A 24,111-nucleotide genomic window follows, 5' to 3' on the forward strand; every position below is an offset into this window, starting at 1 on the left:
TTCCTTTGTTTTTGTGTATGCTATTGAAATATTCCCAGATATCTTTTTCAACCAGAAATGAAGGTGCAAAAAGGAAAAAGTTTTTCTCTATTGATATAAAAATATATATTTTTAATAAGATTAATTCAGTTTTTGATACAACTGTGGTATGATATTCAGTTACTGAGAAAAATGTTCAAGTATAAGTGTAGAGTTTTTTTTTCCAATTCTGTAATATTTACTCCATGTATTTTTGTATAACAGCTTTATTGAGATATAATTTATATACCATCCAGTCAGTCATTTAGAGTTTATGCTTCACTGGTTTTTAATATAGTCACCAAATTGTACAACTATTATCACCGTCAGTTTTCAGAATATTTCGTCACTACCCCTGAGAAAACTCTGTGCCCTTTAGTAGTTATTTCTCATTTCACCTAAATGACCCTCAACCCTAGGCAACCATTATTCTACTTTCTTTTAATTGATAATTCTGTATTTCTTTTAATTGATAAATATTTCATCATACGATTGTATCACATTTATTTTAGCTAATTGTCAATTGATGGACATTTTTCTTATTTACACATTTTGGCTATTGTGAACAATGTTGACATGAACATTTGTATGCTGATTTTTGTGTGGACATGTCTTCGTTTCTCTTGGTATATATGTTTATATATGTATATATATAGGAGTGGTAATTCTGTGTTTAACCATTTGAGGAACTGCCAAACTTTTCCAAAGTAGCTGACCATTTCCTGTTCCTACCAGTAGTGAATGAGAGTTCTAATTTCTCCATATCTTCACTAACACTTGGTTGGTCTTTTTGTTATAGCCATCCTAGTAGTGATATTTCATGGTTTTGGTTTGCATTTTCCCAGATGGCTTATGATAGCATCTTTTCATGTGGCTGTTTGTATTTTTTTGAAGAATGTTTATTCAGATTTTTTGGCCTATTTTTGATTAGTTTATTTGTTTTTGAGTTCTAGGGATTCTTTGTATATATTCTAAACTCAAGTTCCTTATCAGATATGTACTTTGTAAAAATTTCCTCCCAATTTTTGTGTTATCACTTTCTTGATGTCCTTTGAAGCACAGGAAAGTTAATTTTGATGATGTCTAATTTATTTTTTTGTTGTTGTTGTGGTTGTCATCATATTTAAGAAATCATTGCTAAATTGAAATTTACAAAAAATTTCCATTTTCTTCTAAGAGACTTATGGTCTTAGCTCTAATATTTAAGTCTTTAATTCATTTTGAGTTAATTTTTGTAGATGGTGTGAGGAAAAGGTACAAAGTCATCATTTTACATGTAGATGTCAAGGTGTCTAGGAGCACTATTTGTTGAAAAACTGTTCTTTCCCTGTTGAAATGTCCTGGCACACTTGTCAGATCTATTCACTATAAATGGGAGGATGTATTTGTGGACTTTAATTCAGTTTTGATGAATTTTTTTGTCCTTAATCCAGGATTGCACTATTACTGTAGCTTTGTAGCAAGTTTTTGAAATTAGGAAGTTTAAGTCCTCCGGTTTTCCTGTATAAGATTCTTTTAGCTAATCTGGACCCTTGAATTTCCATATGAATTTTAGGACTGACTTGTCAGTTTAAGGAAAGAAGACAGCTGGAATTGTGATAAGGCATTGTGCTAAATCTTTAGATCACTTTGGGGAGTATTGTCACTTTGAGAATACTTCAATCCCTGAACATAGGATGTCTTTCCTTTTCCTTGTATTTAGGTTATCTTTAGTTTTTTTCAAAAATGTTTTGTAGTTTTCAAGTACATTTCTTTTGTTAAAATCTTCCTAAAATATTTTATCCTTTCTAATGCTGTTGTAAATGGTATTATTTTCTTAATTTTATTTTCAAGTTGTTTATTGCCTGTGTTTAGAAATACATATTTTGGTATATTTATCTTGTTTCTTGCAACTTTGCCAAAGTTGTTTATTAGTTTTAATAGAGTTTCAGAGAATTTCTTTGGATTTTCTGTATACAAGGTCATCTCATCTGCAGATAGAGTTTTGCCTTTCAAACCTGGGTGCTTTTTTTTTTTTTACTTTTCTTGCCTAGTTGCCTTGGCTAGAACCTTCAGTGCAAGGGTGATTGGTATGGTGACACCTTGTCTTGTTCTTAATCTTAGGTAGGGAAGCATTCCTTTCACCATTAAGTCTAGTGTTAGCTGTGGGTTTTTCATAGCTGTCTTTTATCAGATTGAGTGCGTTCCTGTTTACTCCTGGATTGTTGAGTGTTTCAATCATGAAGGAGTGTCAGATGCTTTTTTGCCTCTCTTGAGATGATCATATGGTTTTTGTTCTTTTAATATGGTGGATTTGTTGATTTTCACATGTTAAATCAACATTGAATTCCTGGTGTAAATCCTACTTGATCATGGAATATGATCCTTTTTATATATTTCTAGATTCAGTTAGATGGTATTTTTTATAACTTTTTGTGTCTATATTTATAGGAGATATTGATCTGTAATTTTTTTTCTTGTGATATCTTTGTCTGGATTTGGAATCAGTGTTATGCTGGCCTCGTGGAATGAGTTGGGAAGGGCTCCCTCCTCTTCTATTTTTTGGAAGAATTTATGAAGGTTGGTGTTTTTTAAATGTTAGAATATAGCAGTGAAGCCATCTTTGCCTGAGGTTATTTTGTGGGTAGTTTTAAAATTACCAGTTCAATCTCTTAATTGTTATAGGTCTACTTGTATTTCTATTTCTTTTTGAGTTAATATGGAAGTTTGCATCTTTCTTAGAAGTTGTCCATTTCATCTAATTAGTTGGCATGCAGTTCATAATATTTTGTTATCTTTTTGTAATGACCTTGTTTGTTTTTGATTTTAGTAATTATCATCTTCTCTTTCTTTCTCTTTTTTCCCCTTTTGTTATTTCAAGTAAAAATTTGTCAATTTTGTTCATTTTTTCAATGAACCAATTTATGATTTTTCTCTCTCTTGTTTTTCTGTTTGCTATTTCATTAGTTTTTGCTTTAATCCTCATAATTTAGTCTTTTCTACTTTCTTTGAGTTTAGCTTGCTCTTCTTTTCCCAGAGTCTTGAGGTGGAAATTTAGGTTATTAGATTGAGATCTTTCTTGCTTTTTATTATAGAGATTGATAGCTATAAATTTCCTTCTAACTGCTGCTTTAACTACATTAATAAGTTTTGGTATATGTTCATATTCATTCATCTCAAAATATGTTCTTATTTCCACCTTAGATAATGCTGATACAGAGATGTGTCTTGAGGTAGAAAGAAGGGATGTCAAAACTTAAGTCCAATGGCTTTATCTTCTTAGTTAGAATTGTTAAGAAATGAAGAAAGTTGGAATTTCAGTTTGGAGAAGTCTAGTAAGTCTAGTAAAGAAAAATTGAGTAAAGGAATTGCTTTTAGTTGGATAGACTCATTTGAAGTTAGCAAATAAGAATTTCAGGTGTAATACTGTGGATTTCTACTTCTAAAACTGGATTGTCAGAGGGATTGAAAAGTTGGTATCCAAGCATTTCTACGTCAGAAAGTTGAGTTAGCTTACTTTCTAATCTTAGTGAGGTTAGCACTACTGTGCTGAAAGATTATAACACCTTGGAATTAAATTCCTCAGTATTTCCTATAAATTGGTAGTTATATCTAGATATTTTGGTAAGATTTATTTGTGATTTTTTTGGCAAGAATGCTTCATAGGTGGTGGTGTGTGTTCCTACCAGGAGGCACAGATGTCTGGTTGTTTCTCATCTTATGATCTTAGTGCTGATGGTGATGATATTTTAATTCTGTAATTCTTTCTTCATTTATGAGTAGAAATATTTCTATGAAGAAAAGTGTTTTCTCATCAATTTATTAGGTTCCTCTGAGGAACAGTTTGAGTATTTCTCTTTATTTATCATGACTGAGGCAATAAATTTGTTTCCTAGCATCTTCCAAAGATGACCAGTGAGATGTTTTGGGTTTTTTTGTTTTTGGATTTTAGTATTACTTGAACTTACAGATTCACATTTATTTGATGTGTTTCATTTAAATCTGTAAGTTCAAATAATACTAAAATAATACTTCAGAATGTTTCAGGCACACAGAGTTCTTTCAGCCTTGGCTAGTGGGAGCTTCTTGAGTTTGCCATATGAGTGCTTTTGACCTGACTCTAGTAGTGTTTGGGAATTTTCTGCTATCTGGTGTGACTAGATGCTCCAGGTTCATCTTGTACATTTCCTGCCCTACCCTGGGATATGGTATTCCAGGACTATAAGCAGAAGGGATAGCCTCTGCTATTGAGTTGGTCATTATTTCCAGAAAAGAGAACCAGGAAATACATGCTATATTATTTTAAGACTAATGCATTATTAGAAGACATGGATATTTCCAGTTCAAATTCAAGACTACATTATTTTTATTTGACCAAATTGATCCTAATCAATATCCCCTAAACCCAGAATCCTTGTTTTCATCATAATTACTCATTTACTTTATCCCACTAATATGTATTAATATATAGAGTCTCATAAAGGATTAATCTCTGAAATATACAAGCAGTTCATGCAGCTTAATATCAGAAAAACAAACAACCCAATCAAAAGAGCCATTTCCTTCTCCAAAAAAAAAAAAAAAAATGGGAAGAAGACCTAAATAGACATTCTCCAAAGAAGATATACAGATGGCAAATAGACACATGAAAAAATGCTCAACATTGCTTATTTTTAGAGAAATGCAAATTAAAACTGCAATGAGATATCACCTCACACCAGTTGGAATGGCTATCATCAAAGAATCTACAAACTGTGAATGCTGGAGACAATGTGGAGAAAAGGGAACCCTTTTGCACAGTTGGTAGAAATGTAAATTGATGCAGCCACTATGGAGAGTATGGAAACTTCTTAAAAAACTGGGAATAAGATTGCCATATGACCAGCATCCCACTACTAGACATACCCTGTGAAAACCACAATTCTAAAAGATGTGTGTTCCACAGTGTTCACAGCAGCACTATTTACAATAGCCAGGACATCAAAGCAACCTAGATGTCCATCATGGATAAAGATGAATGGATAAAGAAGTTGTGGTACATATATATGATGGACTATTTCTCAGCCATAAAAAGGAACAAATTTGAGGCAATTCTAGTGTGGTAGATGAACCTAGAGCCTGTTATACAGAGTGAAGTAAGTCAGGAAGAGAAAAGCAAATTGAATATTAATAGATATATATGGAATATAGAAAGATGTATTGATGAGGCTGTTTGCAGGGCAGCAGTAGAGACACAGACATAGAGAACAGACTTGTGGACACAGTGGGGGAAGTACAGGGTGGGATGAATTGAGAGGTAGTATGGAAACATACATATTACCATATGTAAAATAGATGGCAAATGGGAAGTTGCTGTGTAACACAGGGAGCTCATCCTGGTACTCTGACAATCTAGAGGGATTGGATAGATGGGAGATGGGAGGGAGGTTCAGAAGGGAGGGAACAATGTATACCTGTGGCTGATTCATGTTGATGTATGGCAGAAACCAACACAACATCATAAAGTAATCATTCTCCAGTTAAAAATAATAATAAAAAGTATATACACAGTGTCAGTGTAAAGTTATACCAGCATTGTCACAAACATGTGATTACATTGTCTTAAACATGTGTGTTTAAGATTTTTTAGTAGCTCTTTTTGTCTCAAGGGTATATTCTAGGAATATTTATAGCCAAACATGTCAAGTCACAAATTTTAAAGTAATTTAGAATAATCCCTGTTTGATTATTCATTTTATTTTAACTACTAGGGATTGCTTAAATTTTTTTATGAATAAATAAAATATATGCATAGTCTAAAGTCTGGTTTATAAAAAACAATGTATATTCAATGTATATTCAGAAAAATCTAGCTTCCATCCCTGTCCACTCTACCATTACTGTCTTTCCCTGTTTCCATCTCCCCCAACCCCAGTTTTAGTTCATACTTTCATTAAAAAAAATAAGCAAATAGTTACATTCGTTATCTCCTCACCTTCTTAAGTAGTAGTGTTGTTGTTCTCTCGCTAAGTTGTGTCCAGCTCTTTGTGACCCCATGGACTGCAGCATGCCAGTCTTCCTTGTTCTTCAGTATCTCCTGGGGTTTGCTTAAACTCATGTCTATTGAATTGGTGATGCCAACCAATGGTCTCATCCTCTGTCTCCCCCTTCTCCTCCTGCCTTCAATCTTTCCCATCATCGAGGTCTTTTCCAATGAGTCTGCTCATTACATCAAGTGGCTAAAGTATTGGAGCTTCAACTTGAGTATCAGTCCTTCCAGTGAATATTCAGGACGGATTTCCTTTAGAATTGACTGGTTTGGTCTCCTTGCTGTCCAAGGGACTCTCAAGAGTCTTCTCCAGCTCCACAGTTTGAAAGCATCAATTCTTCAGCACTTAGCTTTCTTTATGGACCAACTCTCACATCTGTACATGACCACTAGAAAAATATAGCTTTGACTATGTGGGCCTTTGTTGGCAAAGTGATATCTCTAGTTTTTAATACACTATCTAGGTTTGTCATGGGCTTCCCTCGTGACTCAAATGGTAAAGCGTCTGCCTGCAATGCGGGAGACCCGGGTTTGATCCCTGGGTCGGGAAGATCCCCTGGAGAAGGAAATGGCAATCCACTCTAGCACTCTTGCCTGGAGAATCCCATGGATGGAGGAGCCTGATAGGCTTTTTTCCCAAGAAGGAAGCGTCTTAATTTCGTGGCCTCAGTCACTGTCCGCAGTGATTTTATAACCCAAGAAAATAAAATCTGTCACTGTTTCCACTTTTTTCCCATCTGTTTGCCAGGAAGTGATGGGACTGCATTCCATGATCTTAGTTTTTTGAATGTTGGGTTTTAAGCCAGCTCTTTTACTCACCTCTTTCACCCTGATCAAGAGGCTCTTTAGTTCTTCTTCACTTTCTAACATTAGAGTGGTATCATTTGCATAGCTGAGGTTGTTGATATTTATCCTGGCAATCTTGATTCTAGCTTGTGAGTCATTCAGCTCAGCATTTTGCTTGATGTAACCCAGATAGCATATTAGAAAGCAGAGAGATCACTTTGCCGACAAAGGTCCATATAGTCAAAGCTTGGTTTTTCCAGTAGTCATGTACGGATGTGAGAGTTGGCCCATAAAGAAGATTGAGTGCTAAAGAATTGATGCTTTTGATTTGTGCTGAAGAAGACTCTTGAGGGTGCCTTGGAAAGCACAATCAAATCAGTCAGTCCTAAAGGAAATCAACCCTGAATATTCAACTGGAAGGACTGATGCTTAAGCTGAAGCTACAATATTTTTGCCACCTGATGCAAAGAGCTGACTCATTGGAAAAGACCCTGATGCTGGGAAACATTGAGAGCAGAAATAAAAGGGAGTGACAGGATGAGATGGTTGGATGGCATCATTAACTCAATGGACATGAGTTCGAGCAAACTCTGGGTGATAGTGAAGGACAGGGAAACCTGGGGTGTTGCAGTCCATGCAATTGCAAAGAGTCAGACACACCTTAGTGGCTGAACAACAGCAAACCATGTTATATGTTATATCCCTGTGACTTTTTTGGGAATTTTTTTTCCTCAAGAGAAATTCTGATCACATCATGCTTATTCTAAGTCTCTCTCTCTTTTTTTTTTTTTTTGCACTTGATTCTTAAGCAATGCAGGAGTTAGAGGTGCTCACCTTCTGTGCAGTTAGAAATCCGTGTATAACTTCTAGTTGGCCCTCTGTATACATGATTTCTCCCTATCTGAATTTAATTAACCATGGATAGTGTAGAACTGTAGTATTAATTGTTGAAAAAATCTGCATTTAAATGGATCCATATAGTTCAAACCCATTTTGTTCAAGGGTCAAGTGTATTTCCAATTTGATTTATCAAAGAAAAACTCCATCCTAGTCATTTTAACTTAAACATGGAAATGACTGAGTCTACATTTGGATTATTGCAGTTTTTTGATTGTGTATTCTTGTAGGACAACCTTCATCTAACTGTAATCTTCAGTTAAAAGGAAAGGAGACATTTTGGTACTGCTCTAGGACCTTTTTTGGTCATTTAATCTCTCTGAGTTTAATAATTCTGAAAATGATTTAAACTAGCAAGTTCTATTGTCTTTAAGAGTATCTTATTTAATGATTACACTTTACCAGCATTCAGCTTTCTGTAAAAGTTACTTGATTTCTCTTTTTCTTTTTTCTTTTAGTGCATTCCACTCTTCGTTCAACTTGTTTTGGAGAGATTAACCCGAGGGGTCAAAACTAGTGAGCTTCGTACTATGTGTCTTCAGGTTGCAATTGCTGCCTTGTACTACAACCCTGATTTGCTGCTACATACTTTAGAACGAATTCAGTTGCCTCACAACCCTGGACCTGTAACTGTACAATTTATAAATCAGTGGATGAATGATACAGATTGTTTTCTTGGGTCTGTGTCTTTTTGATTTTACACTGCATTTCTGTTCTTGGAAAGGTGACTTGTAATATGCATGTATAATAGCATATTGAAAGATAGTTTTTATATCTTAAGAATTTTTTAGTGTGTTGTTAACATAATATTTAATTTTTAGAGAATTAAGAATGTGTTTCAGGAGTATAATCTAGTGGAAAAGAACACAGACTCTGAAAATTAGATTTATTACCCTTCTTCACTTGTTTTTGACTTACGTGTATCGTTATATGTCTTGGCAACAAGAATTAAGTGTCTACTTGGGTTCCTTGACTTTAAGTGTCTCTGGGTAACAACATTCTAAATGGAGTCATGTTTCTAAGGAAAGTACTAGTCTGGTAAAAATATGAAAACCTCAAGGAAGCCTGTTCTCAAGTGTGAAATCAGAGGATTGTTAGCTATAGTCCAGGTCCTATCCTGGTAGGAGAGTTCAGCTTTGTGTGAAGCACTTTCCTAGCTTTCCAACGTAGGAAAAGTGAGATCCTAAGTCATAGTTATATACCCACCTCAGGTGACCCCACACATATAAGTGACCCTGTTGTGTTAGAATTTGAGAGACTGCTGATTAATTTAGAAATAACTAGTGTTCTTTTTACGTCTTGTAAGATATCATTTAGAAAAATTTACTGAGGGGGAAATAATTCCAGCAGGAGTAGTTAGAATATTACCAAGTGATGGGGAGATGGTGGAGGCCTGAATTAGGATGGTGGAAAAGGAATAGGGAAACATACTTAAAAGCTGCTATGTGTATTCTAATTTTTCTACATATAGGAGACTAGAATTTGTCCCGGATTTAGATTTCTTACTAATACTTTGAAAGGAAGAGCATACTTTAGAAAGAAATTGTACTTAGTTATATCTGACAAAGGTTTACAGAGTAGAGATTTAGTCATTCACAGTTATTTAGTTGTTGCTTAGTCACTTAGTCATGTCCAACTCTTCTGCCACCCCATGGACTATAGCCTGCCAGGCTCCTCTGTCCCTGGGATTTCCCAGACAAGAATATTGAAGTGGGTTGCCATTTCCTTCTCCAGGGGATCTTCCTGACCCAGGGATTGAACCCACTTCTCCTGCATTGGCAGGCAGATTCTGTACCACTGAGCCACCAAGGAAGCCCAGTTACACAGTTAGTAGCATCTATAAGCAATTTCCCAAAAATAGAAGGTGTCTCAGCAATTATATAGATTGGGCATGTGTGGATTGTGCTCCCTTGGATTCTTCAGAGCCCCACTCAGTAATCGTCTTTTGTACTGTAATCCATTTGACCCTTGGTGTACACTACTAGGTAGAGCTGCATTAATGAGAAAGTCATCAGGCCAAGCACAGCACCTGTTATAGTATACTGCTTTGGCATTGGTAACTGGAATCAAGCAATGGAAATAATGAAGAATAACAGAAGCTATATTTGTTGTTAGGTTTGTTGTATATTGAGGAGCGCATGGTGTATATTGGGGCTTTCTTGGTGGCTCAGACAGTAAAGAATCTGCCTGCAATGTGGGAGACTGGCATTTGATCCCTGGGTCAGGAAGATCCCCTGGAAAAGGGAATGGCTACCCACTCCAGTATTCTTGCCTGGAGAATCCCATGAACAGAGTAGCCTAGTGGGCTACAGTCCATGGGGTCTCAAAGAGTTGGACATGTTTGAGTGACCTAACACTTCACTTTTTTTGTTGTATATTTAATTTTGAATTACTGCCAGTAAATTTTTTTATTCATGTCTGTGTGAATGTTACACTAATACAGTAACCTTTTCATTCTTAATATTTTTAGTTTTAAACAATTTAGAAGCATTCATGTAAAAATCTTTGTAATGTATATTGTGTATTTGCTAAATCGCTTCAGTTATGTCTGACTCTGTGCGACCCTATGGACTGTAGCCTGCTAGGCTCCTCTGTTCATTGGATTCTCCAGGCAAGAATACTGGAAGGGGTTTCCATCCCCTCCTCCAGGTGATCTTCTGAACCCAGGGACTGAACCTGGGTATCTTATGTCTCCTGCATTGGTAGGTGAGTTCTTTACCACTAGCTCCACCATTGGTCAAACTTTTTTTCCTTCAGAATTAGTTTTCCTTATCTTATTTTATAGCGCAGAACATTTAATAGATTTACTTGCAGCTATTAAGTTCAGCAGGGCTTTCCGGGTGGTGCAGTGGTAAAGAATCCACCTGCCAATGCAGGAGGCACAGGAGACCTGGGTTCCATCCCGGGGTTGAGAAGATCCTCTGAAGCAGGAAATGGCTACCCACGCCAGTATTCTTGGCTGGAATGTTCCATGGACAGAGGAGCCTGGCAGGCTACAGTCCATGGAACCTGAAAGAATAGGGCATGGCTGAGTAACTGAGCATGCCCGCATTAAGTTCAGCTTATTAGACGTTGAGATTTTTAGACTAGCTTTTGGCACCTGGGGGATTAGTATACAGTATAGTGTACCTTGTAGACCAGTACAATGAATCAAAGTCTAAGGGACTTTTATTTTTTCACTGGATAGGAATTTTATGCTGTCATATATAGGTATTCTTGCTTTAATAAAACTTGTTTTGTCAAGGCCCAGTTGCAGCATTTGTATTAATCATAAATTGATATTACAGCAAGATTCATCATATCAATTGTAGGCTCCCATAGGTCTTTGATGATGAGAATTGGTTTGCAAAACTTGATTTGCATAGGAATTCATATAGTACAAAATGGTTTTACCTCTGTGTAGCTCCAGTGAATGAACCTTAGAGCACAACTTGGATGTTCCTTTTTGTAATTTCTTCAGAAATTTTTCTTATTTCTCATGTGCACACTTTTTTCCCTTTTATGATTTGTAGGCATCATGATCGGAAGATGTGTATAATAGGACTGAGTATCCTTTTGGAATTGCAAAATCGACCTCCTGCAGTAGATGCTGTGGTGGGACAGATTGTGCCCTCAATCCTTTTCCTTTTCCTTGGACTAAAGCAGGTCTGCGCTACCAGACAACTGGTAAACCGGGAGGATCACTCAAAAGCAGATAAAGCCAATATAGAAGAAAATGGTAAAGTATTCTAATTGCAGTGAATGCTAGAACTGATTTTTTTGAGTATGTGTTTTCTTTGAGTTTTAGTCTATTTAGAAACATTAAATAGATTTACATTTCTTGGCTTGCTACATGTTTAACAAATATTTTGAGTTTGATTGACTGAATTATAGTAGTCCCTTCTTACCACAATTTTGGTTTTATGATTTCAGTTGTCTAAAAATGTTAAATGGAAAATTCCAGAAATAAACAGTTCATAACTTTATTTATCTATTTCCCATTGAAGTATAGTTGATCTACAATATTATATTTTTGGTTATACATTTAGGTCTTTAGTTTCAGATGTACAGCATATATAATGATTCACTGTTTTTATAGATTACACTGTTTAAAGTTATTATATTAACATATTCCCTGTGCTGTTCAATATATCCTTGTAGCTTATTTTTTTAAAACTTAAGATTGTACCTCTTAATCTCCTACTCTTGGCCCTCCACTTCCCCCTTCCTAATGGTAACTACTAGTTATTTCTCTGTATCTGTGAGTCTGTTTTATATTCATTTGTTTCTTTCATTTTTTATATTCCATATTTAAATGTAACATATAGAACTTGTCTATCTTTGTTTGACTTACTTCATTAAGCATAATATCCTTTAGGTCTATCCCATTTTGTTGCAAATGGCAAGATGTCATTCTTTGTTTATAGCTGAGTACTAATCCACTGTATATCTCACCACATTTTCATTATCCATTCATTTGTTGATGGACATTTGCATTGCTTCCTTATATTGGCTATTGTAAATAATGCTGCTGTGAACATTGGGGGGTGTGTGTAGCTTTTTGAGTTATTTTTTAATATATGTATATATACCCAGGAGTGAAATTGCTAGATCATATTTTTAGTTTTTTGAGAACCTTTTCATAGTTTTCCATAAGGGTTGTACGAGTTTACATTCCCACCAACAGTATGCAGGGGTTCCCTTTTCTTTATATCCTTGCCAACATTTGTTATTTGTTGATAGCCATTCTTATTGAGAGGGGTGAGATGATATCTCATTGTGATTTTGAATTGCATTTCTCTAGTGATTAGCCATGTTGAATATCTTTTATGCCTATTCAGGTCTTCTGCTCATTTTTTAATTGGGTCAGTTGGTTTTTTGACATTTGAGTTGTATGAGGTATTTATATATTTCGAGTATTAACCACTATCATATTATATCATTTCTTGCACTTATTGGTTGTCTTTTCATTTTATTAATGATTTTCTTTGATGCCCCAAAACTTTTAAGTTTAATTAGGTTCCATTTGTTTTTGTTGCTATGTCCTTTGCTTTAGGAGACAGAACCCCCAAAATATTTCTGCAATTTATATCAAAGAGTGTTCTGTTTTTCTGCTAGTAGTTTTATGGTTTCTAGTTATACATTTAGGTCTTTAATCCATTTTGAGTTTATTTTTATCTATGATGTGAGAAAATGTTCTAGTTTCATTCTTTTACATGTAGCTGTCCAGTTTTTCCAATATGCTTATTATTGAAGAAACTGATATTTTCCATTGTGTATTCTTGCTTCTTTTGTGGTAGGTGAATCAACTCCAAATGTAGAAGTTTATTTCTGGGCTTTTAATTGTTTCCTGTTGATCTATGTGTCTGTTTTTGTGCCATTACCATACTGTTTGATTACTGTGGCTTTATAGGATAGTCTGAAGTTAAAGCACATGATATCTCCAACCCTGTTCTTTTTCATCAAGATTGCTTTGACAGTTAAGGGTTTTTTGTGGTTCCATATAAATTTTAGGACAATTTGTTCTAATTCTGTGGAGGGTGTCATGGGTATTTTGATAGACATTAAATCTATAGATTGCTTTGGTAGTATGGATAGTTCAACAATATTAACTCTTCCAATCCATAAACACAGGATATCTTTCCATTTTTTGGTATTTTCTTCCATTGTAGAGTATAGGTCTTTTCACTTCCCTCAGTTAAGTTCATTCATAAGTATTTCATTTTCTTCAATATGATTTTAAATAGATTTGTTTTCTTGATTTCTCTTTCTGCAACTTTACTGAATTCATTTATTAGTTCTAAAAGCTTTTTGGTGGAGACTTTATGCTTTTCTATATATAGTATTATGGCATATGAAAATAGTGATAGTTTTACTTCCCTTCCAATTTGGATTCCTTTATTTCTTATTTCTTTTTCTTGTCTGATTGCATGGCTCACCTCCCAATAGTATGTTAAATAGAAGTGGCAAGAGTGGGCATCCTTACCTTGTTCCTGAATTTAGAGGAAAATCTTGTAGCTTTCACTGTACCATATGATGTTAGCTGTGGGTTGGCCATAAACAGCCTTTATTATGTTGAGATATGTTATCTCTATACCTACTTGGATGAGAATTTTTGTCACGAATGGATGTTGAATTTTGTCAAGTGCTTTTTGGTAGGTATTATGATCATCATGTGATTTTATTCTTTTTATTTGTGGTGTATCACATTGATTGGTGGATATTGAGTCATCTTTGCATTCCTGGAATAAATCTTACTGGATTGTTGTGTATGGTCCTTTTTATAAGTTGTTGAATTTGGTTTGCTAATAATTCTGTTGAGGATTTTTGCATTGATATTCATCAGAAATATTAGCCTATAATTCTCTTTCTCTTTTTTTTGGTAGTGTCTTTGCTTTTGGTGGCACTGTGGAATGAGTTTGGGAGTGTTCCTCCCTCTTCGGCTTTTTGGAATAATTTGAGGACAGGTATTAGCTTTTCTTTATACATTTGGAGGAGTTTTCATGTTAAGCCATCCAGTCATGGACTTCTTTTTGCTGGGAGTTTTTTGATTATGAATTCAATTTACTAGAGTGATCTTTTTATTTAGATTGTCTGTTTCTTCCTTATTCAATTTTGGAAGGTTGTATATCTCTAGAAATGTTTCCATTCCTTCTTGGTTGTTCAGTTTGTTGGCTTATAACTATTTGTAGCATTCACTTATGATTTTTTTGGTATCTCTGTGATATCAGTTGCAATTTCTTTTATTTCTTGTTTTATTTGTTTGAGCCCTCTCTTTTTTCCTCCCACTAAAGGCTTATACATTTTGCTTATTTTTCAAAAACAGTTCTTGATCTTTTCTACTATTTTTTTTTTTTTGGTCTATTTTATTTATTTCCCCTCTAAACTTTATTATTTCTTTCTTCTGACTTTAGGCTTTGTTCTTTTTTTATTCTTTTAGATGGTAGGTTAGGCTGTTTATTTGATATTTTTCTTGTTTCTTGAGGTAAACCTAAATTTTGCAGTGTTTGTAAATTTGCAAAGTTGTGTTTTTGTTTTCATTTGTCTCAAGGTATTTTCTGATTTCTTTTATGATTTTTTCATTCATCCATTGGTGTTTTAGTAGCATGTTGTTTAGTCTTCATGTGTTTATGTTTTTCATTTTTCTACCTGTGATTGATTTCTAGTTTCATAGTGTGGTCTGAAAAAATGCTTAATATAATTCCTATCCCTTTGCATTCGGTGAGACTTATTTTGTGGCCTAGCATGTGTTCTGTCCTGGAGAACGCTCCACGTGCACTTGGAAAAATGTGCATTCTACCATTTTGGGGATCTAATGTCCTGTAGATATCTGTTAAGTTCAAGTGGTCTGATGTTCATTTAGACACATTAGAAAAACCGCCAAACTACATTTCCATCTGTGTGTGTCTTTAACCCTGAAATTAGTTTCTTCAAGCAATCAGAATTCTTTTTTTCCAGTATGTTGCACTCTTTCTAATTTCTTACTTTGGTCTCTCTTGGCTTATAATTATTAAGACTTGAGGGAAGATTTTTTAGTAATATCCCAGACTTTCTTATTGAATTGCCTGCTTAAGTGTATGACCATTAACCAACAAAGGTATCTCTTGCTGTCTTATTATTATCCTTTGTATATAGTTTTTAATTTTTTTTTGTATGTGGTAAAAACTATGGTTTCTTCCCTTATCCCTAAAATTATTTTGCAGCTTAATACACGTGCTTCAATATGGTATGTTTTATAGAACTAGATTTAGATTAATAATGCCTGGTTTAAGTTTACTCCAGGTTTTTCCTCTTAGATTGATTTTTGCCCTGCATTTAGTATCTTCCAGTTATTTACAGTACTGGTCTGTCTGGAACAGACTGGCCCTGAAAATAGAAACTCAGTCTATGGAGATACACAGTTCAGCTGTCAACTTTTTAACCCATGTGTAGCTAATTATTTTTCTTTAATATTTCTAAACGTTTCTGTTTCTGTTAGCTGAAATGACCTCTTCATTTGAGCATTTCCAAGCAATTGGTAATTATTAATAGCTTAGTTGGAGAAGGAAATGGCAACCCACTCCAGTGTTCTTGCCTGGAGAATCCCATGGATGGAGAAGCCTGGTGGGCTGCAGTCCATGGGGTCGCACTGAAGTGACTTAGCAGCAGCAGCAGCAGCAATATCTTAGTTAATTTTTAAGAGACTCACATTCTCAATGGGAGGTCATTGTTGTTTAAAACACATGCACTGAGTACACAATCATTTTATGTCTTTTTTTTTACAAAAAGGTTAATTTGGGAATCTGTGGCTAAATAGTATTTTTATATTAATGGATATGAAGCAGCCATAGTAAAACAGTAATAACAGTTCATCTAGATCACAGATTTAGAGATAGTGAGAAATTGTTTTAAACGAGGAAGATAAATTCATTTTCAATTTAGCAAGCTATAGTAAAGGTAAGGTTTATTTTTATAATTTTACATAAAATTATTTGATAGTTTTTCCATTTCTAGAATGTCACTTTATAATTTTTGTTTTCATTTGGATTTATCTTTTGTCCTTATGTGATTTGATTCCTTTTGAATAAATAATGGATTCACAGAAGAGATTTCAAGTGATGAAGAGGAGACTAATGTAACTGCTCAAGCAATGCAGTCAAATAATGGAAGAGGTGAAGATGAAGAGGAAGATGATGATGACTGGGATGAAGAAGTGTTGGAAGAAACTGCTCTTGAGGGATTCAGTACTCCGCTGGACCTTGACAATAGTGTGGATGAATATCAATTTTTTACACAAGCTTTGCTGAGTATGTTGTTACTCCCTGAATCATCAAATATGTTTTTCATTTCCATCTTTTAGAAGTTGTTTGGGGGTCTACCCCAAATTGGTTTAGGATTCCCTGTAAAAATTGTATTTATTTTTAATTATAGAAATCCCCAAACATACATAAAATGAGAGCAGATAGCATAATGTCAGGGTTAGGTTGCAGGATATCCTCATAATAGTGATTTAAGGCAAGAGTATCTGTATATATTGTTCATCCTCTAGGTATAAACAAAGATTTTTACAGAATGAAGTATCTCACATATTTTGCTTAAAAATTGTGGCCATAAACTTATCAGCAATTCATAATCCCCATGGGAAGGAATGGGGGTCCATAAGAGAGTAAATTTTTAACTATATAAGCAATATACCAATATTTTACAGCAAAGGATACTAGAAATACAGTTAAAGTACTCATAAAAGATTGGAAGAAAATACTGTCATGTAAGATCCACAGATTACAGAAACCTTCTATAAATGAATAAGACCAATAACCTTGTATAAGAATGAAATACATAAATAGAAAACTTATAGAATTAAAAATAAGTAATAAACCAATGAGAATATTTGGAAAATTATTATAAACAAGGTATAATGAAAAGAAATCCCACTATATGGGTTGCTTGATAGTTACATTGTATTTCTATGGCAGTATCATAATTTAGCTTATTTCCACTGATGGACATACAGGATATTTCCAGTTTTTTGTTTCTTTGCTGTTATAAAGAATATTAAATTGAACATCCTTGTTCAATTTGAACACCAACCCTAAAATGTTGTTAATACTAACAAGGTTCAGTTCAGTTCAGTTGCTCAGTCGTGTCCGACTCTTTACGACCCCATGAATTGCAGCACGCCAGGCCTCCCTGTCCATCACCAACTCCTGGAGTTCACTCAGACTCACGTCCATCTAGTCAGTGATGCCATCCAGCCATCTCATCCTCTGTCGTCCCCTTCTCCTCCTGCCCCCAATCCTTCCCAGCATCAGAGTTTTTCCAGTGAGTCAAATCTTCTCATGAGGTGGCCAAAGTACTGGAGTTTCAGCTTCAGCATCATTCCTTCCAAAGAAATCCCAGGGCTGATCTCCTTCAGAATGGACTGGTTGGATCTCCTTGCAGTCCAAGGGACTCTCAAGAGTCTTCTCCAGCACCACAGTTCAAAAGCATCAATTCTTCGGTGCTCAGGCTTCTTCACAGTCCAACTCTCACGTCCATACATGATCACAGGAAAAACCATAGCCTTGACTAGACAGACCTTTGTTGGCAAAGTAATGTCTCTGCTTTTGAATATGCTATCTAGGTTGGTCATAACTTTCCTTCCAAGGAATAAGCATCTTTTAATTTCATGGCTGCAGTCACCATCTGCAGTGATTTTGCAGCCCCCAAAAATAAAGTTTGACACTGTTTCCCCATCTATTTCCCATGAAGTGATGGGACCGGATGCTATGATCTTCGTTTTCTGAATGTTGAGCTTTAAGCCAACTTTTTCACTCTTCACTTTCACCTTCATCAACAGGCTTTTGAGTTCCTCTTCACTTTCTGCCATAAGGGTGGTGTCATCTGCATATCTGAGGTTATTGATATTTCTCCCGGTAATCTTGGTACTAACAATGTAGTGGTAGCCTAATATACTGGCATTATGTAGTATGCCAATATATTGCTTATTACAAATACCATTAATGAATCACCTCTATGTTTTATTGAAATTTAGCAGGAACAAGACGTTGAGAGTCCAGGGAATGATATTCCAAAACATGAGGAAGATAAAGAGCATAAATGTGGAAATTGAAATGCAGAGGGTGTTCTCTAAGGCAGTTGCTACTGGACCTGGGTGTTCATCATAAGCAACAAAGAAGCTCTTTGGTCTTGGGTGGGATCTCAGGATATGTATTTTGAAAATGCTCCTCAAGAGACAGGCAACCAGCTTTGGCTCAGTCAGCACATAGGGACCACTGCTTAAGTCTCTGTGAAGTGGTAAAATTGTACCAAATTGTACCAGCCTTGGATTCTGGACTGAGGTTGTCTTTATCTCATTGCCGATTAGAGTGTTGTTGAATGTTTTTGTATAAAGAAGTGATCTTGGGGATGTGGTAGTTTCTTTCAGGGCTATTATCTATTGATAAGGTCCAAAAAGAACTGAAGTGGACTAGACTTGGGAACCAAATGTTAGGAAATTGCTTTATGTAAGTAGGGCCCTCGAGAGAAAGGATGACATTTGATGAAAAAAGCATATAGGTGAAAACCATCAAGAAAGCAGCACAGAATTGGATGTGGAGAGGGTATGACAGTGGTTGACTAGGAGACTGAAAGAACTAGTGATGGAAATGGGGAGATCCAAGGAGAGTTTGAGAGGTAAAACGTTAAATTTGGTTATAGTTGTGCTGAGTTTCAGGTGACCTATCCAGTGTAAAAGTCCAGGAAGTTTAGTGAACAGTTTTGCCTAAAGGTACAAATTTGAGGTTTTGGTGTAGATGCAGGTAGCATGTGGCATGTGCCGGCAGCATGAGAATTCCTGAGGAAAATGATAACAAGTGAGTAAAGTGTTTCCCATGATCTGGATTTTAGGGAGCTTTCATAGTTAGTGAAACCCCAAGAAGAAGAGGAGATGGCAAAGGAGGCAGAGAACTAGGCAAAGGAGAGATTTGTGGTGTTTCAACCCTTCCACAAGGGGCTTCCCTTGTGGCTCAGCTGGTAAAGAATCCACCTGCAATGCGAAGACCTGGGTTCAATCCTTGGGTTGGGAAGATCCCCTGGAGAAGGGAAAGGCTACCCACACCAGTATTCTGGCCTGGAGAATTATATATATAGTCCATGGGGTTGCAAAGAGTCAGGCACGACTGGCCGACTTTCACTTCACTTCAACCTTCCCTTGTAGCCCCACAGGTTGAGTACTAAAGTGAGTACTCAGGAGTCATCCTTTGTTGGAATAAGTTTTATCACTTATTGTCTGTTATCATTTCATTGTAATTTGGTTATATCATTAGTTATTATCTGAAATAATAATTGTCACTGGACTCCCTTATCATTCCTTCTTCCCTGAAACACTCCTCATTACAACAGCTGTGCAGAATCGGGATGCTGCGTGGTATCAACTGCTGATGGCACCACTCAGTGAGGATCAGAGGAGGGCGCTGCAGGAGGTGTACACATTGGCCGAGCACCGGAGGACAGTGGCAGGTCAGCCAGCATGATTTTCTGATCGGAGCGCATGTGTCGGTAGTCAGCCTTTATTTTTACCAGCCTGGTGGCACCTAAATACTGTTCTAAAATTTGTTTTTAGAGGCCAACCTTTCAAGATAATAAGAAATTATCATTATTTTATGATCTTTTTAATCACTTATGATACTTTTGCAAAACACCATGTGTTAACATCTGTCTTCAGTAGTGTTCTTATTCATGCCTTTATCCTATTTTGGAGCCAAAGGTAAGACATAAAGGTGGGATGAATCTTGGTAAAGGAGAGTTAACCAGCTGGGTCACCCACCTAACCATCTAAACAGTGAACCAGAGGCATTTTATGAGTTCTTATAAGGACCTTATATTTCTAGAAATGAAATACTCTCCATTTCTTTTTGTTGGGCTTTATGTAGAAGTTGGTGATTCTTGTTGATTTTCAGTTTTTGAGCTAGAGAAATTATTTTATGCAGACATTATTATGGTCACTTCTGGAAAATTAATGGAAGATTTTGTAATTACAGAAGTATTTTAGTGGAAGACATTATGGAATAGGAATCTAGAGTTTAGAACCCAGGTTCTTCTGCATGGACTTTAGACTTCAGTCCTGCCTACATTCTGTATCGCCTCTCCTGATGGGAGAAGTGAGTGTGCCCTTTTAGGAGTAGACACTATGGCTTTGAGCCTTGTTTTTATCTTGCTCAGTTTTAGCAAACAGTTTTTCCAAAATAGAGATTATAATTGCAGTCATTCCTCAGTATCTTCAGAGGGGATTGGTTCCTGGGCTCCCCTCAAATACCAAAATCCTAGGATGCTCAAGTTCCTTGTTAAAATGGTGTGGTGCAGTGGGCCCTCTATATCCTATGTGTCTGTGGGTTACACATCCCCAGATACCTGGACGATGGTACTTACTGACATGGGTTTGTTAAAGGCTAGTGTTCAATTGGGCAGAATAATTAATCCCACGATTCACATTCCTTCACAGCGCTAACTCTAAAGAATCTGGCTCCTTTGAGGATATTTCCAACTTTGTCACCTTAGATACTTTTCTCTTTTCCCTGCTTTCTCTTCAAATTCTAGAGGCAAAGAAGAAGATTGAACAACAGGGAGGCTTCACCTTTGAAAACAAAGGAGTCCTCTCTGCATTTAATTTTGGGACTATGCCCACCAACAACTGAAAGAAGGAGCACCAACTGACCAAACGTCATTATTACATTGAACGTCAGCTGGAAGGAGAGGGTCAGTAGAGCTGGGAGGGGCTGCTGTTGGCGCCACCTGCTGTGCCAGTTACACTTGGCCTCTGGCAGCACCTTTCTCTGCCCCCGTGTCCCCTTTGATCTTTCTCACCCTGAAATATATATTTTAAGCAGCTACTGTAATGTATGAAATTAAAGAAAAACAAAATCATAGGACTGAAAAGGACAAAGCATATGCTCCAAAGGATGAATGACCAAGGTGGATTTAGAGGATTGGATGGAATTGCACGTCTCAGGTTTTGCCATGCAGAATCAATGGATTTATGCGAATAACAGTGCCTTCTGTTGTACATGAATTATCTGAAAAAAAATTTTTTTGGAGTGTGTTGCAATTTTTTTTAAAGCATAAAACATATTTCTAGATAAATGTAAACCTTGGCTATATGTTGATTTATTCTGTATTTTACTATGTGAATTTCCTGTTAGACAGTTAGCTATGAGTCACTCTGGTTTCAAAATCATCACTGCTCCCCTTGATCCCCCTGCTGCTGGGGGCTTTCTTCAGGGGTTGTACAATATGCACTGGCTCTGGTTTTTCATAATGTGTTTTTTCCTAAGGATGTGGCTTTCCTAAGAAGTGTCTTATTCTCTCTTCTGTCATATTTTTCAGCCCTGAAAGGGGTAGTATTTCTTTTGAATCAATCTATATGAGTATTGATTTCATTCATAACCTGGTAAGTTCAGGACTCAAAAATTTCTTGGCAGCAAGTCGCAGGGACTCCTTAGTCACTGGAATTAACAATAAGTCCGAGTATTTTCTGAATCATGTACTTAATTATGCAGTTAATTGATAATTATGCTAAAGCACATTGAACTTCTAAGAGAAAGGTGCTGCATAAGCATGCTGTCTTTCTGGATGGGGGCTTGCATTGTCAATAACTTATCATTCCAGCTGTGTTGGACCTGGGTCCAGAACATTTTGTAACAGTATTTTTTATCTAGGAAAAAGACCCAAGTAAATCTAACTTCTTGCTTTCTCACACATCTGACTTTTCTCCTATCTAATCTGAACTGAATCTGTTTTTATTTTAGCTCAGTTTGGCTTCTATTTTTCAGGGGTTGGGATATTGGTCACTGCACTCTTACATTGTAATTATGCAAGATAGCCCAAGAGAAATATTACAGATAGAGGTTACAGCTGTTTTTCTGAACTGATTCAGTGCCAGAACATGGGTCATAGTGTTTTCATTCTGTAAAGTGAAAATGGATTTTCAGAACTTAATATATTTCTGGATATGATACAGTTGTCCTTTTTTATGAACTGTTTGCAGCTTATATTTTCCATCAGTGACTGGAGGAATTTCCTCCAGGTGCTTTCTAGATTACCATCCCTTGTTAATATGAACTGTTTTTAGAATTTTAGGTTATTTAAGTAGATTTTACAGAAGTAGCCCAAGAAGCCATGAGTTTCAGTTAAATGATCCCCTGCTTTCCTCTGCCCCACTCATCCCAAGGCATTGATAGTGTGCCAATTGGGAGTTAAAAGAGAAAGATGGCATTAGGGGAAATTGTTAACATCTTAAGCTTTGAAACTCTTCTTATTCTCCTTATGTCCCAAATGGTTTAATTTTAACATAATATGCCTTCACACTGGATTGTAAAAGGCATGTGATTTTATTTTTGTGATGTATTGTCTCCTGCAGTATTAAAGGGAAAGAAGTGTTAATGTGTATCATCCTATCTTGTTTTTGAAGCCAGGGTAGTTGTACAGTTTTGTTACCAGCAGTGCTAACCTGAATGTGATCTGATAACCTTGGAAATGCAGGAACTCATATGAATGTATAATAAAATGCGGGCTGATTCCCAGGATCCTGAACTCCTCTGTGTGAAATATTTTCTGAAACACCCATCAGGATGTTTTCCTGACTCCTGGGGACCTGAAGCAAGGTGGGCATAGGTTGGGGAGGATAAAAAGGGCTCATCAGAAACAGCTAAAGAGTGGGGAGTGTTTGGGGACAAGAGCCCATCTTATAAACCAAGGTGTCCAAATGAGAACTGCAGATGCTCTGAAAAAGCAAGCTCATTCAACCACATCAGGACCCTGAAGAAAAGGAAAAGTGGAGCCATTTTCTGATGTGTATGTGCATGCTAAGTCATGTCTGATTCTTTGCAACCCCATGGACTGTCGCCCAGGTTCCTCTGTCCATGGGATTTTTCAGGCAAGAATACTGGAGTGAGTTACCACTTCCTCCTGTAGGGGATCTTTCTGACTCAGGGATCAAACCCAAGTCTCTTGTGTCTCCTGCATTGGTAGGTGGATATTTTGCCACTGTGCCACCTGGGAAGCCCCAGTTTTTTGATGGGTGGCCATCAAATTAGGAGCAGTTGAAACAGTGGAATGGTAAGTGCTGGCCTTTTGATTCTCAAATATTTACCTAGCATGACAGTAAGCTTCTCCTCCCTACCTCTGATTTATGTTAAGACTGCACTGAACCAGTAAATTGTTCATCTGTGAAAATTACAAAGAAAGAAAATAAATTAGGTTATTTGTTTAATATAGTGAATTACAGTCCAGTTTTCTGTTCAACAGTGGAGGTTGAAAATTGCAATACATTTATGGAGGAAATCAAAGGAAATTTCTCCATGTGATCAGAGCCTGCCAGTTTTGTGTGTGTGTGTGTGTGTGCGTGCATGCGCACATGTTTCATCTGTAAAAAAAAAAAAAAAATCAGTTCAGATAAGCCTTAAGTGGAAATCCATCCTGCTCCTGTTTCACTCTCTCCACTGAGATTAGTGTACAAGTGGGTTGGAAACATCTCAGGCAGTCCATTAGTGACTAAGACCACAAAGTCAGTGAATGAAAGGTTGGGCTGTATTTTTAAGAAGAAGCACAAACACCAGTGCAACCATGGCCAATTCTGTAGCCAGGAGAGAGATTGTGTATGCAGCAGTGGGTTGAGTGGCAGGAGAGTCTGGGGCAGACAGCAGAGCTGGCGGAGAGAAGAGGGCTGTGTTGTGAGAAGGTCTGCACGACTCTTCCATTAAGGGGGAAGGTGAGTGAAGGCCCATGCTCCCTACAGAGCACCTGAGAGGAAGTTCACCTTGGAGATCATCCAGTTTGAAAAAAAGATTCAAGCAGTATGTGGATATCTCTCAAGAGCTAAGAATCAGAGGCTTCACAGAGGGTCTGGAATATACCTGGAGCTAAGAGCAATTCAGGCAGGAGTGACCTTAGAGAGCGTGCGTGCTTAG

General features: G+C 36.5%; 1 protein-coding gene across 1 annotated transcript in view; it reads left to right on the forward strand.

Annotated features, from left to right (window-relative positions):
- IPO8 (importin 8) overlaps window positions 1-22,735 on the forward strand; it is a 65,918-nt gene extending 43,183 nt beyond the window's left edge. The window contains 5 exon segments of the mRNA XM_010860615.1: window positions 8,167-8,387; window positions 11,221-11,426; window positions 16,270-16,473; window positions 19,550-19,666; window positions 20,744-22,735. Of these exon segments, the coding sequence (XP_010858917.1) occupies window positions 8,167-8,387; window positions 11,221-11,426; window positions 16,270-16,473; window positions 19,550-19,666; window positions 20,744-20,841 (846 nt within the window). The 3' untranslated portion in view covers window positions 20,842-22,735.
- The last annotated feature ends 1,376 nt before the right edge of the window (window positions 22,736-24,111 follow it).

Source organism: Bison bison, unplaced genomic scaffold (genome assembly GCF_000754665.1).
Source record: "Bison bison bison isolate TAMUID 2011002044 unplaced genomic scaffold, Bison_UMD1.0 scf7180017864468, whole genome shotgun sequence".
Classification (NCBI taxonomy): domain Eukaryota; kingdom Metazoa; phylum Chordata; class Mammalia; order Artiodactyla; family Bovidae; genus Bison; species Bison bison.